Genomic DNA, 27580 nt, shown 5'->3' on the forward strand with positions numbered 1-27580 from the left:
CATTTGGCTCTTGGGAAGATCACACCAAACTTATGCAATCTACTCATTCATTAGGCGATGAACAAAGTCGTGTCAAGCCCATGCCCTTCGAGCCAACTCTTTCGCCACGCATAAAAATACCATGCAAGTTTCCAGCCGCTGCAATTCAAGCTTTTGGCTACTTTATATTGCCCAACACGTGCTACATGTATCCTTGCAATGCCATGTAACTTCCTTTGTACCAAACTATCCAACAAGCTTAAGTGCACACAACCAAGGGCTTGCTAAGTGGGTTGTGATGTCAATGGTGATAAGGTTCCACAATTCCCATGATAGACTTTAGGATGAAGGTTTTATGCTATTTATGGGCACCAAAACCCAAGCTCATTTGGTAAAGCTCATCCACATGGGTAAGCATCAAACAAAGCTAATGTTCCTTTACAAAACCCACCAAACCTTCCCAAACTCAAACCAAAAGCCAATGAAAAACAATTAAACTAGCTTAGAACCCAAAATGTCATTCAGAAAGCCATAATTATTTAATATGTTGATAGCTAGAATCTTACCTGCAACGAGTTTTTGGAAGGAAAAGAGCAAGAAAGAAAAATTGACATATGCCAAGGAAGGAAAATCTTGCAAAAGCTAGCTGCAGAAAGATGTTGGGCATTGATCTCTTTTGTCCAGCAACTATTGGATGATCTTTATGTTGGAAGGCTCATATAGGCTTCCCCTATTTTTGAGTTAGCAAGACTGGGCTGAAAATACCCCGAAAGAGAGTGGATCTTAGGGAGTGCTTAAAGGAAAATCAGAAAATGGTTTGATATATGAGGCATGAAGTGTTGAGCTAAAAGACCCACAAGTTTAGCAACTGATAATGCATGTGTTCCCCTTGGTGTTGACTATGTTGAAGCCCATGGTCTCACAATCAACCCTCTTTTGGCCCCTACGTCTTTGTCATCACATCTAAAGGTCGACGTCCTCATCGGCACACTTTCGGTTAGGTCTAGCCCTGATACCAAATTGAAGTAAATTATTATAACTAAAAAATTATGGTGTGTTTAATTTTCTTTCACTAATTACTACATATTTTCTAAAGTTACAGTGTTTGTTAGGTCGCTACATAATCAGCTTAAATCACTCAAACCCACCATGTCATGCATTTTCTTCCAATTTTTTGTGATAAAATAATAGACAATTGACTAAAAAAACATCCTCTAAAGTTTCAATAAAAATTTCCAAGTTTTTCTCACAAGTTCCGTGATTTTTATTCAATTTTTATTGATATCGATATTTCCTCGATATATCCGTGTTTTTGGACCACCGATATTTCTGAAACTCCCAATATTTTAGACCTTGGTCTCAAGTAAGTTTGTGTACGAGCTCTGTGTAGCTTTCGGGCTTCAGATCTCCAAAATTATGTTATTTCTTTAGTTCGTTATATTGTATTTCCCCCCTTCATATTTAGTGTGCATGTGCATAAAAATCCACCAATAGGTGGTATCAGAGCTGACACGGTCATGATAACCTATATCAGAATAAGTGGTACCAATTGTGTTGGCATGATGAAAATGTTTTTTGGTTGTTATTAAAAGTTTTATCGTGGGCTTGAGATGTGTAGAAAAAAAATATTTTTTATGTGTTGACTGAAAGTGATAGGCATATTGATGCCAATGAAAATAAGGCACATGGATGTCGAATGAAGAGAGAAAGGCACAAAGATGCGAATGAAGAGAGAAGGGCATAAGGATGCCAAAGAGAAAAAAGGAACAATGGTTCTTGTGAAGATTGGGGCAAATGTGCACCCAGAAGAAAAAAGAAAAGAAAATTGAGTGTTTTTTTATTCATAAAGGAAAGAGTTTGGTTATTAATTGCTTTCTCTCTTGCAGCCAAAAAAGGAAAAAAAATGAGTATATCAATCGTCGTGCTATTCAAACCCATTTTGATTAAAGTTGCACGCAATCTTAATGTTGAACCACATATTTTGTAACCAAGGGACTGGCTCATGCAATGCAATTCGTGTGTCATATTAGTTTTGATGGAGGCACACATCCGAATTTTTCAAGCAAATGGAAAAACACAAAGAAAGAGACAGAACACTTGGCGGCATATTTTTGTCTGAATTATTGGATTGAACAGGTCATCATTAAAGTGCTCGATTCGACTTTAATGCGTTGATGAATTTCAAGATTGAATGTGGAAAGTTGTAGGAAGATATTGAGACGCTACAAGATTAAGTGATCGATCTAGAGCTAGAAATTGGAATGCTAACACAAGATGAAAATCCAAAATAAAATAATTTTGACCAGCCTCAGTATCGTGAACATAAGCGACATGGAAGACGAGTAAGGAGGAAAGTGTCTACGTTAATAAGCTTTAAAATTATGGGAAAGATTGTTGAGGTAATTTCAAAGGTCAGAAGTTTAGGAAATAAAAAGTTAGAATCTAAAAGGTTCAACTATTATATCTAGTTTATGAGTTGAAGTCAATGTGAGGTTTAGTGGCACTACAAGGAAAATCCCTTTTAGCGACAAAACAAGATGGTCGCAATAACAGCAAAGTTCGTCGCCAAAAATAAATAGCGACGAAACAAAATTTCGTCGCTGAAACATTTTAGCGACCAAATTTGTCGTCGCTAAATATCTCTAAGTTGGTCGCCTATCGAGAGTGAGTTACCGCCAAAATACCAAAAATTCCCGCGAACATGGAACTATTTGGCGATGAAATAAACGTTTGGTCACTGAACATTTCAGCGACGAATTTTTTGGTCGCGAAAGATGTATTTTATTTGTCGCATATGTTAGTTGGTTTGGTTATTTTCAGAATGAGCAACGAAACAGATTGGTCGCCAAATCTGTAGATATTGGTATTTGTTCAGTTGAGCAACGAAAACTAATTTGTCGCCAAAAAGTGTATTGAATTTTTTTTTAATAAATAAAATAATTATTTATATTTCAAGCTTTGTAACATAATATTATTTAGTCCATAAAGTTTTTGAAAAACAGTAAATAGATTAAATGAATAGAAATAGCATAATTACTATTCAAAAGATACTAGTTGTTTAAGCACACATCAATGTATGCTAGATACAAAAACCCCCAAGATATGCTAGATACAAAAACCATCAAGTAGCTAGATACAGAAGCCCATAGAACCCCCAAGGTAGGCTAGATACAAAAACCATCATCAAGTGACTATTTCCAACATCATCAAGATCCGCATAAACATTACATGAACCACCACTATTACCTTGATCATCATCACTAGGAGAATCACCAACATGCTAGGACAGAACACCTAAACATGAGGGTGGATGACCATCATGGGTCCGCATCCACTCAATGACATCCAAAAGTTTACCCACTATACCTTGAAGCTCACTTACTGTACCTTTGAACTCACCAACTGTGCCTTGAAGTTCCTCAACCTTTTGCTTTGTAGCAAAAGAAGAGGCAACTCAACCACTATGCGAACTCTCCACTCGAAGACTAGAACCCAAGCCTCAAGTCCTCTTGCCCTTTGCAACCCCAAGTTCTACAGTCATGATCTCTAACTGCTCTGGGATAGGGAGTGTGACTTGATCTAGTAGAGTTCCTGAACTCTCTGCCATTTGTTGCTTGGCCTTCTCATACTCTTCATTCATCTTCTTCTACAAAAAGAAGCAAAATAAAGATATGTCAATATATATAAGTGCATAAAAAGAATGAGGTAAATGGGATGCCAGTACGACCAATTGTATTATTAAACCAACAATGCCAATTATCCTAATCAAATAGTCACAAACAAAAATTTCGTTTTCAACTTGAAGCAAATAATAAAAGGAAAAGGCACATAAAAATTGGAATAGATCTCTTTGAAAATACTCACAGATCTTATAAGATCTTTTTCTGCATCTCCTGAAAGCAGCAACAATACAAACAAGAAACTTCCAAAAACAGGGATTATAAATATTTGCCCAGCAACATGGCCCCCTTATAATTGGGCCTAAATTTTAACTTCTAAGAACACAACAGGTTATTAGAACTGAATTTGTTTAATAGGTGTTTGGAATTAGGCCTCCAAAAAGGAAGAGAAGTACAACTGCAGCAGCTCTGTTTCAAAACAATCTTAGCATGCACTTTTTTTGGTCGTCAATATATAAGATAATGGAAAATTTAGAAAATTCAGACACATCTTCATTGTGTTTCTAATTAATTAGTTCTATTTGCAATGGATAAAGCCTTTATATGATGCTAAAACCAAAGTACACAATTAGCATCTAAAATAATGGGTTGTCAAAAACTTGCATGACCAGTCAGCTGATTTTTTGTATCGCATATTATGCAAGTCAATAGTAAATTGTCAGCAGATTTATGTATTCCTTACCCCTTTAATTTCAACAACCTCATTGATCCACATGCTCTTACTCTTAAGAATATGCATGTTGTTCCAATTGCTAATGTATGTAGAATTTTCACCCTTCTTCATTTTCCTAACAAAAAGAAAATGAGAAATACTTGAAAGTATTACAATATAATAAATAAAGAAACATTTAAAGTGACCAAAAATTATAAACCTCTCTAGCAGCTTCCATATGTTTTAGGAAAGGACGTGACCCACCTGTATGACAAACTCTTTCTTTTTTATGTTCTCAACATTGGTCTCGCAGCGTTTCTGTTTTGATTAAATACATGAATTGTTATTTCTTTTTTTCTATTTGATACTTAGAATAAGTTCCCAATCAAAAAATGAAAATTGCAGATGTTACATTAGATACCTGATATTGCTCATTTGTGTACAACGTATCAACCAAATAATGTCACTCTTCTAGAGTCCTTCGAGTAACAAATATCTTTTTAGGAGGAGGTGTTTCTCGTAAAAGATCAGGGTTAGAAGCATATTGCTTATAGTGTCTGCGGAACTTTGCTTTCCATTCTTTATAAGTTGAGTGCATATGGTCAGTAATAAATTTCCATATATCCGGATCCGTTAAGTCCACATCAAACATGAACTAATATCAATTAACCATAGACAAAACAAGTATTAATTATAATTTTCAATGCAAATAGAAACATTGAAGAACAAATTTTTCAGTTCCCACTAGAATAAAATGAAGAATTGAAATAAAAAGAGAGCTAGATGAACAAAATTAAATTATAATCAATGAAGAATTAGATAAGATTACCTGCAAACCCAAAGCCATATCTTTCTTTGTCTCCAAGCTCACTTTTTTCATCCCTAAAACATTCAATGGAGCTTTATTGCGAGTGATTAACCCAATCTCAAAGAAGAACAGTTTCTGAGCCTCAATAGTCGCCACCAATTTTTGGGATGGATCCATCCGTATTGGAATCAAACTCTTCCTCTTTTTCACAACATCACAAGTGTCAGCCCCCACAGTTCGGCCACAAGTGTTCTTCCTCTGTGAAGAAGTTTGAGTATGCGTTCCTTCATCTAGAAGACAAAAATTCTAAAAATCAATAACTTGATTGCACAAAATAAAAGTACAAAAATTAAGGGCACAAAATATGGTATCAATTACCCTGTTGGCGGGAACCCCCTCCTGAGGTGATGAAGTACCTTGTGGTGACTGAGTTGATTGTTGTTGTGGCAGCTGACATGGTTGCTCAAGTGGCTGTGGTGGTAGTAGAGTTGAAGTTTTCTTCTTCATATTGTTATTGTTGCTTAAGGTAGCAGCCCTCGTAAGTGTCATTCTACACTTACAAACACATAAACAAAGAGAGAATACATCAATATACTACTAAATCATTCCTTGATAAAATAAAAATAAATGATTGAACATCATACTTCAGCTGTAATAACATCGATTTTCATCACAAACGTGCTTGAGATAAAGGAATTATTCATTAAAAAATTATTGAACATCATACTTTATCAATAGGAAAGAAAAATAACACGCACATGCATTTCATTTACATGGGGAGGACATATGCAAACCTTATTCGAAGATATTTCTTCAATATATAGACCTTTACAGACCTTACCCCTTAAAAAAAATTAAGGAAAACATATAGTAACTTAAAGATAATTAAGAAACATATAGTGCCTAAACAAAAGACAACCTAACACTTCAATCCAGATTCTATAATCGTCAATGTGAACACTACCTTCGTCATCACCGAAAGGTATTTGTTCAATATCATCATCATCAATAAAATCTTCATCCTCCATGTAATTTGGGACATGCACGGACATGGAGTCTCATTCTTCTCATCCACATGTTGGCTTGCAACTTCCATAAATGACTCAATACCAGCATGATATTGATTAGTCAACCTGTTTTTTTTTTGTATCCAAACCCTGATCATCTCTAATGCACCTTGTCTTCATCTTCTTATACCTCCTATAATGGGCCTTATCCAATTCAATCGGTGATGACTTGAAGCAATTCCAAAATTTCATAACATGATTAGATTGAACACTTATATAGATACAAGCAAATAACTCTTTCACAGAATGACAAGCTAATAACTCTTTCACATGAAAATTATAAAAAGAGGGATTCCACATTAATTATGCTTTTCAAGGGTAAGTATCATGGTAACAATATTTTATTTTTATTTTTACAATTCTTTCAACATTATTTTGCATAATTTAGTTGAACCCATGAAACCAGTAAAAAAAAATGAAGGTAGGTGCAAGATTTGTAGCTATTCATACCTCTAAAGCAAATATAGCCTCTTAAGCAAGTATTTCAAACAACCTATTGCCAAAAAAAAATATATATATATATATCAGTTAGACACAGTAAACCCATGACACATAGCCTCTTAAGCAAGTAATTCAAACACCCCACTGCAAAAAAGAAAAAGATAAAAACAAATCTATTAGACACTATATTTTTGGATGGCATGAGTCCAAATTAGTCTTCAAACTCAAAATAGTATATACCTTTGCCTCTAAGTTTCACCACTCATCATTAAACAAAAACATCATTTTTCTGAGTTAACTCAAAACAGTAACACAATAAGACATCACAGGAAGCACCAAATATCCAAGATAAAAGTCTCAACATAAAACCAAATGGTTCAAAGTAATATTGTAATCAACACATGCACTTTATACAGTTATAACATGTACAATGAATAAAGTCAGGCTTAAGGTCACATGTCTCTCATGTAGTATATGAATTATCCGAAATTAATAATTAGGCTCTTCATCTCAATTCCAGAACAAATTATTATTCTTTACAGTTCTTAATTATATATGTCCTAAATGATTATAAAAATTATTTCAAATTAACAAAAATTTACCCTTGATGCTAATTGAATGACCTTGCGTAAAATTCAAGCTACCAGTAATCATCACATAAAGCCAAAACGGCTTGTTAAAAAGAAAAAAAAAACTGGCTGGAAGAGCTTGAAAAGGATTTCCAAAACAATCAAACCAACATTGAAGGATAATACTCCATCAGTTAAATTCTATCGTCCAATTAAGTGGTACTACACTTAGACACCAATACTAAGGGAAAGAAAAATAATTGCTAAACTGACAAGTTAATCTATGGGACGATGACCCTGCAGCTAGCTTATATATAAAATATAGAGACAACTCTGCAGCTAGCTTATATCTAAACTATAAACAGAACACAATAAGATACATTGGCAAAAAAAAAAAAATCAATAATAATACCCACACACACGAAAAAAAAAAAAAAAAAAGCTCACAGACAAAGGCAAAGGAACCTTGAAACGAATACACACCCACATGACCAACTTCCAACTTCTAACTTTTTACTTCAATTATATAAATGAATTGTTATATTCTTTCTTCCAACAGATAGTAAAGAAATTCAGATTTAATCCAAAAGTATCAAGCAAACATTCAGGACTTGGAAAATCATCAATCAGACTCAAAGCATTAAAACATAAAAAAATGAATTAACTACTGGGTATGTGCAGGGGGGATCTATTAAGGCGCAAGGAGGTGCAGCTGCACCTCCCTTCGCCGGAAAAACCATTGTAGGTGCTTCAAATTGCCCATTTGCTCAACTGGTATACAGATTACCTTATTTCCATTTTCAACATTTAAGTAAATGTCTTTGTCTTTTTACTTTCATTTATTTTTATGTTACTCCATTTACTTAAGTTTACAATGTAAATAAGGAAGTACCCCCCATTTGGATTCAAATAAAAATACTAACAAATCAAATTCCCACCAAATAAAAATATGACAATTCGGTTTTAGTGCAAAATACGATTTAGGCTAAAAATGATGGCTCATTAAGTCAATATATACTTCATACTAAAATCCCATAAAATCAAGTTTTCTTATTTGATGTATAAGGAATAAAAGCTGCCAAAAATTATCTTGAGAAAATGATTATTCCGAAAAACCATTTTCATACTTAGTCAATATTGCACATCCGCTAAAAAATTTCTGGGTCCGCCAGTGGGTACGTGTGCAAGTGAAACATCTCAAATTTGACACAGAACCCACATCAAATGCAAAACAAGGCATTCATATCAGACACAAAACCCTACTCAAATTTGGCATAGAACCCACTATAACCACTTGAAAAATAAAAGTCATTGTATTCAGAAAACTTGGATTGTTGAATGTTCAAGCATTTAAGATATCAAAAAGGAAAAATCAAGCACTGAAATTCAGTTTCGATTTAAATTCCTGGGTATCTATTTCCGATTTTCCTTGATTATTTTCTCAACAACCAAATGGAATCTACAATTGAAAATCAGCACTCAAAAGAAAATGAAGGTAAGCTAGACAAGGTAGGCTCACCAGAAGCTTTCGTTGAAACATGCAGTGAGGAGGACTTCAGAGATGGAGTTTTCGTATGGCCGTCGATTCCTGACCGTGGTAGGGAAAGGTGTGCGAGATGGAGGATTTCTTGCTGACACCGGTGGAGGATTGCTCTACCGACGTTGGTGGAGGATTGCTTTGCCGATGTGAGAGCAGTGAGAGTGGGTCTGAGAGGAAATAACGAGTTAGGAGCTTTTTGTTTTTATTTTTGTATTTATACTCTCTTGATTAGCCCCAAAAACTGTTTGGTCGCCCATATGCTAACATACATAAAACAACGTCGTTTTATGGTTCAAGCACAATGATCTGCGACGAAAAACAAATGGTCGCAGACCCCCGAAATTTTTAAGCGCCAATTCTAACTTAGCGACAACACATTAAAACTTAGCAACCTAATATTTTCGTTGCCAAAAATTTTAGACTTTCGCACGCACCCAATTCAGTAAATTGCGACCAAATATATGTTTGGTCGCCATGTCCTAGCCTAACCACCAAAAACTTTCGTCCCCTTTAGTTGATAAATTAGTCGTTATTTTGTTGACTCAAGTCATGATGGGTGTCTAAAAATCACGAACTTTTTGGTGACTAACTGGAAAATTTTCGTCGCTGATACCCTTTTTGGGGACCAAAATATAGTGCGTCGCTAACAATTTCGTCGCAAAAGAGGTTTTTCCTTGTAGTGTGGGTATAATGGTTATGATTATGTTTAATATTGAATTAATGTTATGGCCTATAAATAGGCGTTGTATCCATTCTATGTTATGAATGTATCAAGAGTACGTGTTATAGTAAAGTATTTGAAGTATCAATCTTATTGAAGTTTGTCTCAAGTAAGTTTGTGTAGGAACTCTGTGTAGCCTTCGGGCTGCACATCTCCAAAATTATGTTATTTCTTTAGTTCGTTATATTGTATCCCCCCCCCCCTCATATTTAGAGTGCATGTGCATAAAGCTAAATCCACCAATAAGAAGTGCCTTTTGGTGGGCCTGCAATCGATGTAGGGTAGGGTAAGTCCTTAGATAGATGAAGCACTTGATCACCTCAACAGTAAACCTGAGTTGTTTCTTCACTTACGCTCTTGTCAGATTCTTCTTCTTCATGTCCTCAACCTCAACCTTCTTCTCATGATCAGTTAATGGGTCTTGGTCGGCTGGTTTCACTAAGGTTAAAAGATAGATGTGAAGAAAATATAGCAACAAACAAAATCAAATCTAAGTGAGTCCCATATTTCATGCTAGTTCTTACAAAACTGTACATGCCAGCACTTGGAGGATTGGGTTTGATGGGTCTCATCGTTGCAAGTTGAAGTGCAAGAGAGAGAGAAAGAGAAGGGTCAAAATAATCTGAATTATGAACCTCACTGTGATTGTATGTGTAATGATTTGCTCAACTCTTTTGTGCGCCTTTATTGAGGCATTGCCTTTATTTCATTTATTTATAATCTAATGTATTTTCTTAGTGAAGGAACTGTGATTTTGAGTGTGATTTGGTAAATAAATTGAGAGAATTAGATAAAGTTTGAGTCAGAGAGTGCATAATGAGGAAATGTTGTCACAAGTTAGGAGGAGAGAGAATAATTTAAAACAAAACAACATGCCTTCATGTTTGAGAATAAAACCTTTCCAACCTTACTGTCAACATGCGAGCATGTTGACAAGATGCTCCTATGAACTTGGTGCTCATGCATACAAAAACGTGCCTCGATAACCCTAAGCCGCAACTATCCACCCATTACATCCACAAGGTTGGTGAATCTAAAATGTATAACATGCATAATCCTAAAACTTGACCAAACATCAACCCCAAAAATCACGACAAAACAAATGCATAATCACAATACACATTAAATTACATCAAAATTAACTAAGTTCAATTTCGAGTATTTGAAAAGAACATTCAAATTCAAGAAAAATAGAAGTCAGTTTTTCGTTTTTATCTTTATATATATATATATATGTGCGTGGTTGTTTCTACTTGGCCTTCTTTTATATGTGATTTTCTAGCTATATATCTATAGGAGTTTGGTTACGGTAATTATTTACACATCATTGATTTAATGGAAGTTTTAATATATTGAATATTGGGTTTCTTCTTTTGAATTAGGGAGTTGCTATCATAAAAAGAAAGTACAAAATCCTCTTCCATCTACTCTATCTCCTCGTAAGTGAGTTGTATGACTTTGAATTTTATGTTCTTAAAAATTACAAGCTTTTGGCCTTCTATATTTGACTCTATTGGATTAATGCATGCAAAATAAATTTTATTCATAGACAAAAAAAAAACATTGATTATATGTTTGTTTCACATAGATACACATATACATATTTGGCTTCCCAAATAACTCTTTTTTTTCTTTTCTAATTATTATATACACATATGTGCTAAAGTAGTATTACTATCTTTTGGACTAAATATAAGAGGTTTTTATATTTACCTCTATGTTCCTATATAAACTTGTATATATATATATTTACAATATTTCACTCTCCACTTTTTTTATTGCAATAGTTTTCTTAAAGAAATATGATGACAATTGTGAGTGGATATTCTCAGTAAACCAGAATAATGTTTGTCATAAGACCTATCTAATAAGGATCGAAAGATGATAAGTACAATTGTTAATTATAATATTTTGGTATATGGTAACCAATGTTTTTGGGATGGATCGGAGTTGAATATTCATACCCAATAGATTGGATAAGGATTACATAGCTGGTGTTAAGTCATTCATTGATGCAACCAAGAAACATTTGAATAGCGACAATCAAGCACGTTTTCCAGGTCGTGATTGTCAAAATGGAAGTTTACATACGACAGAAGTTATTTGGCGTCATCTAGTGAGATATGGGATTGCACATCATTATCAGATATAGATATGACATGGAGAAAGTGTTGATAATGTTGACATGTTTGGTATTTTAAATGATATGCAAGGGCCTATAAACATGGATGCCAACATTGAGGGTATAAGAGGTGATGACAATAGTTCTCATTCTAACAAATATAATCATTTGTTTGAGGAAGTTGATCGAGAATTATATCCTGGTTGTACAACGTTTTCTCTCTTGACTTTTATTATAAGATTGATGCATATTAAAGTCTTTGGTCGTTTGAGTAATAAACGTTTCAATATATTGCTGAAAGTGTTAAAACTCTCTTGTCCAAAAGAGACAATTATCCCAACATCACTTTATGATGCAAAGAATATGTTATGAGAAGTGCGTTTGGGCTAGGAATTAATTCACACTTGCATACATGATTGTTCTTTGTTTTGGAAACAAAATGATAAACTTTATAAATGTCCCGTGGGTGATAAGCCAAGGTACAAGCCAAGTGATAATAAGAGCAAGTGATAATAAGCACAAGCTTATACAACCAAAGGTATTGCGTTATTTTCCATTAAAGTCAAGGTTACAGAGGTTATATGGGTCTAGACATACTGCAATTGACATGAAATGGCATAAAGACAAGCGGTTTTAGTGAAGAGGATAAATTTAGGCATCTCGCTGATTCTGAGCAGTGGAATAACTTTGATAGGAAATACATATGGTTTGCACAAAACTCTCGAAATATTAGGCTAGGACTTGCTACTGATGGTTTTTATCCATTTGGTAATATAGCAATAATTATAATATGTGGTCAGTCATACTTATGCTATACAATTTACAACCTTGGAAATGTATAAAGAAAATGTTTTCAATTATGGCTTTGCTAATTCTTGAACCAAAAGCACCTGAGCCAGCGTGAGTTTCTCGATAAGGGGATAGCGTGTCTCGGCCTCTGTAAGTGCTCGGCTCACATAGTGCATTGCATGTTGTATGGTGTGGGTTTCTCTGATGAGAACCGAGTAGATGGTGAAAATGGAGACGGATAGATAAACGCACAAGGTCTCCCTAGGCTCTAGTTTATAGAGGACAAGGGCGGCCCTCATGTGTGTTTTTAGGCTTCGGTAGGCGTCGTCGCATTCTTCTATCCAGTTGATGTGTCGTCGTGTGCCTAGTATGGCTCTAAAGAGTGGTCGGCATCGGTCGATGGAATACGATATGAAGTGATTGAGGGCAGCGACACGATCGATTAGACTTTGTATTTCTTTTTTTGTTTTTGGGGGGAACCATCTTAACCAGCGCTCGGATCTTTTGAGGGTTGGCCTCGATCCGTCGTTGGCTAACCATGAACCCTAGGAACTTCCCCAACTTGGCACCGAACACACATTTGGTGGTGTTCAACAACATTCTGTATTATCAGAGGACCGCGAAAATCTTGATGAGGCGATCGACATGCTGGTCGTAGGGTCGATGCTTCTGACGGATTGGCCGAGCCTCGGGGTTGATAAATAAATAATGAGTTATAACCTAGGGCTCGAAGCCGGGTACATCGGCGTGAGACCATGCGAAACAATCAATGTTGTTGCGTAGAAATGTGATGAGATTCTCTCTTTCAGCTGGCTCTAAGTTTGCCCCTATCCGGATTGGTTGGCCTAGATACGAAGAGCATTTAAGAAGAGTCAGCCAAAAATGACGAACAACAAGCTCGGGTGATCGACCACTACGAAGCATGCCAGTACTCCAGCCTATGTTGGGAAAAGCCCTATCCATATATTGAGGTTGATACGACTAAGGGTGTGCATTCTCGTGCCTTTGAAAGTGTGTAATTCATAGTGTTAGAGGCAAGTTTCCTAGTTTCGAGGCCGACGTGGGAGATTGCTAGGGAGAAAATGATATCAACCGCACTACCTTTCTCAAGGACACGGGATGTGTCCCGCTATGTTATGCCGAAGGTGATCATGAAAAGCCGATCGTGGACATGCAATCGGTAGCCACCCGAAGAATGGCAAAACTCGATTATCGAGCGACTAATGTTGGTAACAAAAGTATCGCTTGAGGCGATTTTCAGCCTCATGGCTATGACGTAACAGTTCTGTCCTTATACCTTATCCCCCTATATAGTCCCTATCTCATGAGGTGTTCTGAATTTTAGCATGAGGGTGCAGTAACTAATGCTGACATCGAGCTCCATGAGGGCGGGTTAGCCTAATATGACATTGTAAGTGGTCGAACAATCAACAACTACAAAGTTGGTGACCGTGGTCACATTGTGTGGACATTCCCCTTTGGTCAGAGCGAGGTGGATATTGCATAGGTGCTGCACCTGAGTTCCTTCGAAAGCATAAAGCGATGGCCTTTTTTTGTGGAGGAGCACCCGATTTATCCCGTGCTGGTTTAACACTGTTCACCCGTTTTGTTTTTGCTCATATGATGGAAGGGTAAAATTCCCCACTGCGCCTGTAAACCATTGACCGTGGTCAACAAGTCAGCTTTCTTTGGTGTGCAAGCGTGCCACTACTAGCAATAAAAATCTTAGCAGACTTCTTAAAAATAGATAACTTGCGCCCCAAGTTACTGATTTCTAAACAAGTGATTGTGAATTTGGGTGAGGAATATCTCCCAAATAAGTTCTTTTCTTGCCTCAAGGTGGTGAAGACTTCACAATTTATCACAGTACAAGGTTGGTTGTTCTTGCCAAAATAAATGATAATAAAGAGGACTGTTTTTAGGCAGAACTGCCCTTTATAAGACTTGGAAGGAAAACATCAATTCTAAAAAGACAAAAAGAAGGCTGGAATTCCATCTTTGCCTGGATAGAAGCTTCTGATCCGGCCGGACTGGGTGTATATGTGCTAGGTCGATGTTCCCAACTTCAATTTCAATTTGTAAATCGATACCAAAGTTCAATTCTAGCAGAGCTTTAATCTACTTCAAGCTTTGGGAAGCTTTTGAGCGGGCATAACTGCAACTTCTTCAGTCTAAAGGGCTCGAGGACTTAATGAGCTAGAACTGCACTATAAAATTTGTTGAGGTTTTCATATTTGTGAAAACTTAAACTCTGCTTGTCTTGACTTTTGCTGAACCAAATTTATAACAAGAGAAATCTTGTTTTGAATGACTTATTTCTCTAAGTCTGAACTTTGGGAGTTCTGATCTAAAGCTAGTTTCTCTTGTGGCTCAAGTGAGCTTTTGGTTGATTTTTGGTTGTTTGTTTGATTGATCCATTGGTCCCTTCGCCCTGTTCACTCCCTTTTATATTTATAAGAAATGCTTAGGAGTAGGGTTTCTTTATTTTAATAATGGCGGAAAAATTCTCAAAAGATCTTTCATTTTTTAAATGCAAAGAAAGAGGGGTTTTATCAATTCTGGCAGATAAGCTCTCAACAGTCAGTTCCTATGGTAGTCACTTCCTTGTATTTTTGAAAGAGAACTTGACCCTTTCTTTAATTCCAACTACCCCTCGTGAGAGCTCAAACCGTGATGGTTAGTTTGATTTCTTTTATTTTGAATAACTCCCTGTCTTCCTGCCTATCTTTTTTTGAGAACATAGTCTGCTTATCTCTTGAAAAGATGGTGCCTTCTCTAGAGTAGAAATATTATTTCTAAATATATATATAAGGGATTCGATCTTCTGATGGCAGAGATTCAGAGAAGTCTTTTTGCTTAATTATCTGCTTTCATTTAATTCCCAATCACTTCTTCTATGATAGTTGGAATTGTTGACTTCTAAGTCAGGTAGCCACGTGATTCCTGAAAATAGGCTTTCCAAAAGGATTTTTTTTACTTTTCTTTTTGACCAGCTTCAGTGCTTGATTTATCGTTTTGTAAAAATCATGGGCCCTTCGATTTGGTTTTGGGCTTTTAATCTTGCCGGGCCCAGTCTAAATTTTCGAAGTTTATGGGCTAATTTCTCTCTTTCTGTTTTTTCCGAGGCCCAAGTTTTGTTATGTTTTGATAGATTCTGGGCTGAGTCCTCTTGGATTTTGGGTCTTTGATTCCTATTTGCAAAGTCTGGATGTGGGTATTGTGGCTTTTGTTATTCTGGGCTCTTTAGTGTTGGGCTGGGTGAGCCATATTTTGGCCCAAACAAACACATGTGTGAATATGATATTGGAGGAACTCCCTCCGTCGATGAGGACCCAATTTATGTCGCAATTCTCAATACCAACTGAGATAACTAGAGCATCATTATGAATTTGCGAGGTATGCCCGTTATCTGGGCTAAAAATGATAGGTTCCTCGTCGCTCATCCAAGCTCGTTTGTCAGGTTGGGCAATATCACCGATGGAGAGGGCGTGGCTAGCTGCCTGGTAGTCCGACCGAGAGTACCGTTTCCTGGAATTATTGGTGTTGCCGCCTAACAATGGACCTTATTTGATTGTGGCTATTAGTTTTTGGGAGACCGAGGCTTGGGTTGATCCCCTAGAAGGGTCTGTGGCAGGTAGGCCACATACTTTGGAGTTTTCCCTCCTAACGATTGCCTCGATCTTTTTCTTCCGTTGGTAACAATCTTTCGTCTAGTGTCCATACGTGTGGTTGTACTTGCAGTACCGAGCCTCATCTCTTTTCCCCAAGTATTCATTCTGACCATGGCGCGGAGTAGGTAATTCTTTTCTTGCCCCTTTACTAGCATTCAAGGGAATGTAATTTGAGTAGTGCTCCGAGACATTGTTTCATTGGTCAATGTTTTCTACGATCGGTGTTTTCTTCGGTCAGTGCTCCTTTTTGGGATTCCCTCTGCGTCTAGAATATGCCAATAGGGTTTCACGCCTGCAATTTGCGTGCTCGAGATGCTGGTGTAGGCCATGTTTAGTTGCTCGGCCCGACTGTAGCATGTGGCCTCTTGGAGGAGGTCTTTGTACGTTTCAGGGGGATTTCTAGTAAGGTGAAAAAAATGTCCCTACTCTATAAGCCTCCCATGAGGGCGTTATAGGCCATTTCCTCATCACAACCCTTGCAATGAGCATATTCGTTGTTGAAGCGGGTGACATAATCGAGTAGAGATTCATCCGTTCTCTATCGTACAGTAGAGAGATCATTGATGTGGTATAATCTGCTTGATATGATCATGTACCTGCCCAGGAACACCTAGCATAGCTCGGCGAATGAGCCGATGGATTGAGGATTTAGTCGTTTGAACTAGTTCAGGGCTGTTTCTTTCAAGGTGGTCAGGAAAAGTCTACACTTGGTGACCTCGTTCCCCTCCCCCTTGTCCCTCCATGGAGTAGCGAAAACTATTGAGGCAATCATACAAGTATGTGAGTCTTTCGTATAGGGCAATTTTCGGGGACCTCGTGTCCCCGACGACAGTCACCTCGAGGAGTTCATTGGTATAAAGGAAAGGGATTTCGTCCTCAGAAAATGAAGGGACAAGTGGGTTCTTTCGACCTTGCCAAGCCTATCCTATAAGCTCCTCATCTCACATTTGATCGTAGCCTTCATTATCACTCTTAGGTCGAGCTCCTAGGCGGGAATGATGGGGTTAATCGGACGTTTGGTCGTCGGTCTCGGTGGCGTGATCCTTTCTTTTGCTTGAGCCTTGACTAGGGAAGACGATTTCCTCAGAATCGGTACTCTCAAGGTTGAAGCAGGGGGCGGCGTTGCTAGGTTGGGACATGGAAACGGATGTCGATTCCCACCAAACAGGCATCTTTTCACCAATCTGCACTGCTCAAATCCTTGATGGCCTTCTTTTGGGCTCTTCGTAGGTTTGCTTGGAGGTCGATCTGCTGCTGTTGTTCGTTATGGTCCTGAAGAGTTTTGTTTAGATCATGCATGGCGTCGGCCCCATTAAGGAGTAATTCCACTTTGGCTTCAAGGGCGCTTATCCTTTGTTTTTCCGCTTTTCGGCGTTTCTTGCTTTTCTGATTTTGGGTGCCAAGGGTAGAGATCTCATTCATCTTTCAACCCAACATATTGGTAATGAAGTAGCTTACACGTAACCTTTGAGTGTGGTTTCCCACATACGGCGCCAAATGTTTAGTCCACAAATTCCCAGTGGCTAACATATGAAGTACAAAAGGATAAAGGACAAAAAAAACTCTCTTCGCGGATTGCCAGCATATTATTATTCTTTCTAGACTCCAAAAAGGATCCCCTCTTACAAGCATTGTGGATTCTATTTATAGGGGTCTAAACAAGATAATTTACGAGCCGGTCACCTTGGCTAGGAACCGAGCCATTTGTGTCACACCAAGTTGTCAAGTGGTGGACAATCGGGGTTCATCCACGTCCCCTTCTCATGATGACTTCACGCGTCTTTACTAGGGGGCGGGTTCGAACAAAGTAGCTTGTCGCGCGACGGTAGTCCCATCTGGTCAAGGGTGTGTTAGGTGGTTCACACGTGGCTTTTGAGAGGACATAGTTACTCTTTCCGAAGTGCAGCATACTTCTTGTCAAGGTAGTTCTTGTCGTTGACTTGGCTAATTCGTATCCTTTCAAATTTCCCCAAGGTAGCTCCGAGGCCGAGGTGGAGGCTGGTTTGGTCATTTTTCGCCTAGTGGTACGCAAGGTCCACGTGTTCTATTTTTATTGGGCAGATAAGCTTGGTATACACCGAGAGTCAACATGAGTGATACAGAAAGTCAAGATCACCAAGCAACCTTCAAAAACCTTGCGAGAAAATAAAAACATTCAGTTAGGGAAATGGGTGCACTATTACAAATTTCTTAATAAACTACGCTACATAGAAATCGGAAAAATATAAAAATGATGCCATTATGTTATTAGGCATTAGATGGAAAGAAAAAAAAATTGTATTAGGTACTAAAGACTTCGCCACTTCAAACTCCTGATGCCTTTCATAGTATATATAGCGTCAGTTAATGTCTATTATAAAGTTTTAGCATCAGTAACATAAAATACCAATGCTATTGAAATATAACAGTGCGTTTGAATAAGGAAATTTAAAAGTACAAAGGATTTCATAAATGACGGAATTTAAAATGACGGAAATTAATGTTCTAGAATTTGTAAAATTTCTTGTTTGGGTGACTAATTTAAAACACGAAATTTAACTTTTATTTATAAAGTTATTTTTTTTTAAAAACTCAATCTCTCTTGTGATTTTAGAAATGACGACTTTTAGATAGAATTTAAACTTGAGATTTATGATCTCTAAATTTCATTTTTTTTTCCAAGCAAAATTTCTAAAGTTCTATTATTTTTTTATCCAAACACTGAAATTGGTTTATATCAATTCAGAAATTCTGAGTTTTGTCAAAACCTCAAGTTTATTTATCTCGTCCAAACATTATAATATTGTAATTACAATGTATTAAAATCTTAATTGAATGCACTCCTAAACTCCTCCTCTCATTTCTCCTCTCTTCTTTTCAGCCTCGTTCTCCTCACTTTTCACGCATCTTCCGCAAATACATCGACCGAGAAGAGGAAAGGCACGCACGCACGCAAAAAAAACGACAGAAGGAGAAGAGCGCACCTTTCACCATCGGGAGCTCAGCTTGCGAGATTCCTATAGCAATCAGGTATGGGTATCGATGGCTATGGTTATTTTTTCTCTCTTTTCTTTTCAACATCTGGGTTGTGGTTTTCGATTTTGGGTTCTAAGTTTGAATCTGGGTTTGAAGATTTCTGAGCAAGCGGTTGAGATTACATCTGATTTCTAGTGGGTTTGTTGATTTCGGGTATCATATATATCTGCTTTCCTCCCTCTCTTTTTCTTCTGTCTAAACCCTAATCTTAAACTCCCAGCCTTAAAGTAAATTTCTTTCAACTCCTTTCCCTCTTTCCATTACCAAAACACCACTACGATCTGCTCTCCTCTCAAGTAAAATTTATTTTTCAGTTTTTTATTTCTGTTCATCTTGGTTGGTGATATACGAATATGGTCTGGTTATCTGGGTTTTTTCCCAATTAATATATTCCTTTCGATTTTGAGCATGAAATTTGTTGTTTATGGTTCAATTTATGACTGAGTCTCGAGTTTGGTTGGTGATTTGGCTTTGATATTGTGGGTGAAATTTGTTATTTATGGTTTTTCTGATTTTGAACCCTTTTTTTAATCTCAGTTAAGTGCTGCAACAAGTTTCTATTCAAGAACAAAGAAAGGTATTCTGTATTTTATTATTATTTTTTATAAATTTCTTGTTTGAAACTAACTGCCCTCCCTGGAATCTGTTTTGCTTTGTTTTAAGGGATTATTTCCCTTTCTTAGTGTTGAACAAACTATTCTTTAAGGTTGGTTGATAATTGTTTGAACAACAACAGAAGTGTTCTATAACTGCTTCCATTGGAACCTGCAGTTTTACATCTAGGTTACCTCACAAAAAATTCATTGAAAAATGTTACACGAGTAACCGATGTAAAATGAAATATCGATAATGGAATATATATTTAATATCAGGGTATTAAAATTTTGCAAAGTAGTTCAAATTGTTGTCTCAGTAAGTTTTTGGATAATCTAATATGTCACGCTTAGAGGATTACCATAGTTGGGTTTGTGGTTCAGTTTGTATCTTGGAAGTGCCTATACTTTATGTTTCCTAGTTCATTTGTATCTTTTCAACAGGTTCTATAAATTTGGGAGTCAAAGGAACAAAGCAGACTCTAGTGAAATTTTGACAAATTTTTTTTTTTACGGAAAGAATAATTTGAGTTTGGAGGTTCAGCCCACCCAAATTTTGCAATCCTGGCTCTGTCTCTGGTTGTTACCGACAGCATAACCTTCCATGGAGATTTCCTCAAACAACACAAACGTCTTCTGCAACTTCTGCACGCATGCTCAAGGGTTTGTTCCCTTAGAGCAACAAAACAACTCCATGCTCTCAACATCACAATGGGTCCGTCTCCAATCCAACCCACTTTTGTCTACAATAATATCATGTCACAATATTCGTCACTTGGGGAATTGTCAGTTGCTCGTTACTTGTTTGATAAAATGCCTCATAGAAACGTTGTGTCATATAATATCATAATTAGTGCTTATAGTAGATGTGGGTATGTAGGGGAAGCTTGGAAAATATTTTCTGTGATGAGAGTTTGTGGGTTTGAGCCAACTCAGTATGCAGTTGGTGGGTTTTTGACATGTAGGTCATTGGATGTTTATCATGGGGTTCAATTGCATTCTTTGGTGATAAAGAATGGACTGTTTGATGTAGATGCTTTTGTGGGGACTTGTTTGTTGGGATTTTACGGAAGGCATGGGTTGTTAGAGGAAGCAGTTTGGGCATTTGAGGATATGCCTTGTAAGAGCTTGGTAACATGGAATTCACTGATATATTTGCTTGGAAATCACGGTTTTGCTAAAAATTGTGTGTTTTTATTTCGGGAACTAGTGAGGATGCGTTGTACTTTGTCTGAAGGTTCTTTTGTGGGTGTTTTTTCAGCATTGTCATGCCAGCAAGACTTTGAATTTGGGGAACAACTGCATGCTTTAGTCATAAAAAATGGGTTTAAGTGTGAAGTTGCAGTGTTGAACTCTCTTATAAGTATGTATATGAAGTGCACTGGCATATGCTTGGCTGAGAAAATTATTGAAGAGGTGACTTTTCTGGATGTGGTATCATGGAATACTATGATTGGTGCAGTAGCAAAAACTGATAGACCTCAAAAAGCATTAGAATTCTTTACTAAAATGTCCATGGATGGAGTTTTGCCTACTGAGACCACATTTGTTAGCCTTATAAACTGTTGTACGCATTTGGAGATTCCATTCTATGGAGAGTCCTTTCATGTTAAGATAATCCAGCATGGTTTGGAATCTAATGATTTTGTAGGTAGTGCATTGGTTGATTTTTATGCTAAATGTGATAACTTGGAAAGTGCCCAACGCTGTTTTAATGAGATCTATGTGAAAAATGTGGTTTGCTGGAATGCTTTGATTTTGGGTTACTCTAATAATTATTCCCCTGCATCCATACTCTTACTGCAAGAAATGCTTCATTTAGGTTACCGACCTAACGAGTTCTCATTTTCAGCTGCGCTTAAGTCATCATTGGCATTAGAGCTCCAGCAGCTGCATTGCTTAATTGTAAGAATGGGATTTCAGAAACACGAGTATGTGTTGAGCTCTCTTATAACCTCATATGCCAAAAATGGTCTCATATCTCATGTCCTGGTCTTTCTCACAGATTCTGATGGTCTTCTTGCTGCACTTCCGTCTAATGTCATTGCTGGAATTTATAACAGAATTGGGAGATATAATGAAACTCTAAAATTTCTTTCTCTACGTGAAAAACTTGACATTGTATCCTGGAACATTGTGATTGCAGCTTGTGCCCGCAGCGGTTATTACGAAGAGGTATTTGAGCTTTACAAACAGATGCATTTGATTCAAGTCCTGCCAGACAATTATACTTTTGTCAGCCTTCTAAGTGTGTGCGCAAAACTTTGCAATTTTTCTTTGGGCAGTTCTCTTCACGGTTATATCATTAAGATAGATTTCAGTTCTTGTGACACATTTGCATGCAACGTTTTAATTGACATGTATGGGAAATGTGGTAGTGTGGACAGCTCAGTGAAAATCTTTGAAGAAATAAAAGAAAAAAATTTAATCACATGGACAGCTCTAATTTCTGCACTTGGACTTAATGGTTATGTTCATGAGTCATTAGAACGATTCAGAGAAATGATACTCTTGGGCTTTAAGCCTGATGGAGTAGCTTTTACTGCAGTTCTTACAGCTTGCAGGCATGGCGGGTTAGTGAGAGATGGAATGGAGTTATTTGGGAAAATGAAAATGGATTATGGTGTTGAACCAGAAATGGATCATTACCATTGCATGGTTGACTTGTTGGCTAAATGTGGACATGTTACGGAAGCAGAGACAGTGATTTCCAACATGCCCTTCCCACCAAATGTCATTATATGGCGTAGTTTCCTTGAAGGCTGCAAGACTCATGGAGCTGCAATGGACCAAGCAGTAGGACATCTTTAATTGTGAGTCAGACTAGAGGAATTCCTTGTAACGTCTATGCATTTGTGGTGCTTCTTTGAGCACGTGAGTTACTAGTCCTACCTTCCAGTTTTGATCCTTCTTTGAACAGATCCTGTATGAGTCCTACCTTTTTGGGTGGATTTATAATTTTGGTAGGTAAGGCTACTCTGAGCTTTAAACAGAGGAAACTAAAAAGAGTTGAGGCAATGAAGCATTGCCTTTTCCTTTTCTTTTTGGCTTGATTTCAGGTGAAAATACTTCTCATGCGAATTGTGGACCCTATAATTCCATTACCATTTCAGCCCCTCCCCCTCCTCCTTATTTGATTGCAATGCTGTCCATTGCACAAATTTCAGGTCACCATTGTCCTATTGGATAACGTGTGTATTTTGAGGATGTCATGTCAGATGTGCTTGCATTTTGAAGACATCTGCACGAGTACAGAAACAAGATTCAAGTACTGTCAACTAAGGGGTAAGAACAAGAGTTTATTTATAATAAAGCATTCTTGTTTAGAGCACGGTAAAACAAGTTTTTTTTAGTGATTTTTATTACAAACTTCTTAAATGGTGTTTTGAAAAAAAATTCCAAGCACCATTCTGATATGTAATTCAGTGATCAAAAAATGGTCAGTTTCCCTTCTCAGTGCTTCCCTACAGCCCCGCCTCTGCTGACACCTGGCCCGCTCCAGCCTCCCGGCCCGCTCCCCTCTCCAGGAAGCCATTCCCCACTTCGTCTCCTCTCTTGTCTACCACCAAGCACCTATCACCACAGACCTCTCACAACCATCGTCAGTTGACTCTTCTCACATTCATGGTTGCAGCACCTCAAATCTTTAATTCTTTGCCATTGATTTTTCCTTTCAAAATATCTGTTTTTTTTTTTTTTCCCTACTCTTAACCAAATTATGCAAAATTGGTCAGAAGTGGGGAACCTTAACCCCGAACACAACGTTTATCGGATTTTTGTCTCTCTTACTTTACTCTTGATCTGATTCTTTGATTTATTTCAGTGAACAAAGGCCTTTCCAATGCAATGTGTTGTTTAGCAGGGTATGATAAGTGTTTTAGTGGTTCCTTTCCAAGAGGTTGGCTTAACAGGGTACGGTTTCTATCAATATATCTATATGTATTATATAAATGTGCAATTGTTCTCCTGCCAATCAATCCTGCATATCATGGTATCAGCTTGTCAGTTTGGACTTTTTAGTAGGTGGATTCTTGTTTGAATGTATAGTTCACACTCAAGATTGAGTCTGAAAACATAGCATGCCAATATTTGGCAAGATAAAATTTGTATATGAATATGTCTTTGTGTTTGTTCTTATCTCTATTTGGGTTTTCATCTGGGAGGAGTAGTCAACATTTGGTTAATTTGTGAGATTAGTGGAAAACCTATTTTGGTTAGAATTTCCCTTTATCTTTTAGGGAAAAAGAGTCAAACTCATATATATTGGAAAGTTAAATTTGATAGGTTTGTGGTATATTCACAACTTATGAGATGAGACTTTTATATGTAAATATTGACTAATGTGTAGATTTTCTTGAAAAGGGTTATGAATTATGAACTAATGTTATTGTATTTAAAGTTTGGATAATAGATTACGTACTGAAAAGTTTAGAAAAAGAAAAAGGAAGCATGAGAGCTTTTATCTTTCCAAACTTTGGCGTTGGCCTAAGAAGTGTCCAAGTAAAGTTTGAAACAATCTGTTTTTTTTTTTTTTTTTTAAATCCTTTACCAAGTACTTGGCTTGGTAAATTGGTTTGGGGAAGGTCTTCCTGTTTGATTGGTGTGTTTCCGGCACTATTGTGCAGAATGAATAATACGATAAAATGCTTGTTTAAATTCTCTATCCTGAGGTTAAATGAACTTAATAATATAGATTTTGTTTCTATAATGCCCATTGGTTAACTTTGTGTGCTAATACTCTTTCATTGTCTTTCTTCTGTGTGTGTTTTCATTCTGGTTATCTCTTTTGTTCAATTTGCTCGACTTCTTTCCTGTTCAATTTTTCAGAACAAATAAGTTGCTACATGTATTTTTCTTTCTACAGGTCCACATTTATGTGAAAGAAAATTTGGTTGGTATTCAATTTTCTCAACCGGGGGGTTTGTCTAATTTTGTAGATCAGAAGAGCTACAGGTCAACATGCATATTGGTGTTATTAGTGGTTTCTTGAGTGATTTTTTTCTTACAGATAAATCTGTTTGCTGAGTTTTACAGTGAATTAGTTTGACGGGCCTAGAGTTTAGAAACCCACAAACAACTTATCTTTGGGTTCTCACCTGAAAAGGTATATATGCTCTTCCCTTTAAGACTTTCTGTTTATTTGTCTTTTAATTGGTTAGGTATGATTGTTGGGCTTATGTCCTCCATTTTGAAGGATTCTGAGAAGACATATTTAGGTTGCACCGTGTTTATCAAATTTACCCCTTATATTAACTGTTTGATCCAAAGGGAACCTTTCATTTGATTAGAGTCAAACGAAAGAAAACCCTACCATGTTTGATAGGGAAGATTAGATTGGACTAGCATGACTAGTAAAATGCTTAGATTTCATGTGCAATCAAGGAATAGTATGGGTGTTGTTTTCTAACTTGGAGGATTATGATGGACTATTCATAAGAGGTTCATGCCTAAAACTTGTCCCTACTAATCCCACTTCAAGGGGATTAGTGGGGATAAGTTTTAGACATCAATCAATCTCATATGAATAGTTCACCTTAATCCTCCAAGTTACAAGACAACACCCACATTCTTCCTTGATTGCACACAAAATCTAAGCATTTTACTAGTCCAATCTAATCCACCCTATCAAACATGGCCTAGTTATTAGAAAACAAAATGGCAAAACAGTGGCTGCAGGATCTGGCTTCTCCCTTTTTCTGTCTGTCTTTATTTCGTGGCTCCTTCAGATAGAAAACTCAAAACATTCTGGTCTGATATACAAACTTGATGGTTTATTATTAGAAGTCACATCTCATCGCACAATACCAACTCAGACCCTCTTACACTCAACATCCATTCCATATATCAATCTAATAACCATGCATCATCTGCTGTACTTAGGTGTTTATCTCCGATATTAGCGATATAGCACGTAAACCTAGATCCGGGTTCTTACAATGGAGCTATTAAGTTTGGTTTTGAGTATCCCTGTTCTGTTTTGTTTCTACTTTGAGTTTCGACCTTGCTGATTTGCAAGGCATGTCTTTCATTTGGCCCAAAGGTGTACGTTCATGCTTTTGTTAATGGTCTATATTTTTCTGTTGTCTCTGAATTGCAGCGTGTCATTAGAACCGTCCTTTCTATTTGGATTAAATACTCCATTATTTATTGAAGCTCAAAGGAAAAGCCTCATACTCGAAGAAATAGATGTAGTGATAGAGTGGGCTAAACTTTTCAGCATTTGTGCAAGAGTGTAGAAAAAGTTTAAACATCACCAGCTAGTATCTATCATACCATTATCATTTGGAGCCTATCATTAGCAAACTGTTGGGAATTTTTATATATGTACTTCTAACTAGGAAAATGTATTCTTTAATTGTAATTTTGTAGTTCGGACAACAATGTGTTCCAAATGACTCATTGCATATGGTCATTTCAAGTGTAGTACATCTAATTATTTCAAATATATTCAATCAAATAGTGTCAAGTCCAAATTCAATAAACCCGAGTCTATTTGGATGGAGTGATTTCAAATCTAGGATTTATGGTTAAAACGGTTTATTGAGACTACAACAATACATGTGTGCAAAGATTTAAATAAGACGGGGAAAGAAGAAAACAAATGGATTTTAAATGACTCATTGCATATAGTTTTTCAAGTACTTAAAATCAAATGGATTTTAAATGACTCATTGCAAATAGTTTTTCAAGTACTTAAAATCAAATGGATTTTAAATGACTCATTGCAAATAGTTTTTCAAGTACTTAAAATCAAATCTCTTCGGAAAAAAACATAAAATCAAATCTAGTTATTTCAAATACATAAAATTGAATGTTTTCTAGTTTTCTTTAGCAAATTTAGCTTTGTTGTCCAAACCAATTACTTTCTTTCAAACACCATCATATTCTCAATTGAATCAAAGACAATGACCTCCGAAAACTATAAAATATATATATATATATTTTTTTTTTAAAATTTAAAATTTTTAAAATCAATTAACTATTCCCTAACAAAGGGCCATGGTATTCAGAAGAAGAAGAAAAAAGCAGCATGGTACTGGTGGGGAGTTGAGAGATTTACCAAAAAGCAACTAGGGCATTGGTGTGCTTTAGAAAAGTTTTTTCTTTCTAAGTTATGCAAGTTGTTGTAAACTTGAAAGAGACATAATATAATTAAAAATTGTAAAGGATAGAGTGTGTACGTAGTCCCATTAACTAAAAAGTATTGCCAATGCAGAAAAACTTGGACAGAAACTTTTCCATGTCACGTGACGGAGTAATAACATGTGTTACAGAATCATAATCAAATGAAAGTTTTGTACCACATATTATGTTTTAAAATATCAGTATTTGCAGTCAACGATGTCTAATCGAGTGAGAAGAGGTCTTCACTTGTAAACCAGAGGTCTTAGATTCAAATTTTCACGACATTATAATTGTGTGGGCATGCGTGAGAAATCCCTTTCTCAATAGTTTAGACTATCGTTTATAATCCAGAAAAAATATCAATATTTGCGACTCGAGGAATACTTGCTACATGACAAAGAGTCCCCACTCAAAGTATTACTCTGACAATTAGGTGCTATGAAATGAAGCTTTCAGACTATTATTAAATCAATGTAAAGGAATGTGACCCCTCCAACTTGTGCTCCATGAGCGACAGTTTCTTTCAGACTGGAATGTGACCCCATAAAACAAGGGTGTGTGGGGTTGAAGATGGGTTGCATCACACATTTAAACTGCTTTGACATATCCAAGAGTCACTTAACGTCATGCTGTAGCAGCAAGCAACTAGCTAGCAAACTTCTTATCCTCTTTGTTCTTCTTCTGTTTGTTGATTTTAATGGGCCCACCCCAATTCCACCCACACCTGCTGCTTGGCCCATGGATTATCTGCAAATCCATTTGATTTTAATTCCGTTCAAACTCCAACTTTCCATTTTTATAGTTTTTT

At 36.7% G+C, this 27580-nt stretch overlaps 1 protein-coding gene across 10 annotated transcripts; it reads left to right on the top strand.

Moving 5' to 3' along the window:
• The first annotated feature begins 18855 nt into the window (after nucleotides 1-18855).
• LOC103336884 (Pentatricopeptide repeat (PPR) superfamily protein) lies at nucleotides 18856-26129 on the top strand. Of its 10 annotated transcripts, XR_016122008.1 has the most exons (8): nucleotides 18856-19048; nucleotides 19592-19631; nucleotides 20092-21822; nucleotides 22815-22932; nucleotides 23105-23559; nucleotides 24512-24600; nucleotides 24682-24751; nucleotides 25745-26129. XR_016122008.1 is itself a non-coding variant. In XM_089041454.1 (4 exons), exons 3-4 carry the CDS (start codon nucleotides 20359-20361, stop codon nucleotides 22456-22458), a joined length of 1554 nt encoding a protein of 517 aa, XP_088897580.1. In that variant the 5' UTR covers nucleotides 18859-19048; nucleotides 19592-19631; nucleotides 20092-20358; the 3' UTR covers nucleotides 22459-23346. The 10 variants fall into 10 exon arrangements, 2 of the variants coding, with proteins under 2 accessions (XP_088897580.1, XP_088897579.1); XR_016122007.1 differs by having other exon boundaries at nucleotides 24512-24751; XR_016122009.1 differs by lacking the exon at nucleotides 24512-24600.
• The last annotated feature ends 1451 nt before the right edge of the window (nucleotides 26130-27580 follow it).

Source organism: Prunus mume, linkage group LG7 (genome assembly GCF_029339155.1).
Source record: "Prunus mume cultivar Tortuosa linkage group LG7, ASM2933915v1, whole genome shotgun sequence".
NCBI lineage: Eukaryota > Viridiplantae > Streptophyta > Magnoliopsida > Rosales > Rosaceae > Prunus > Prunus mume.

What these genes read in the sequence shown, in the direction of transcription:
- LOC103336884 (XM_089041453.1), top strand. Translation starts at nt 20,359, where the DNA reads ATGGGTCCGTCTCCAATCCAACCCACTTTTGTCTACAATAATATCATG.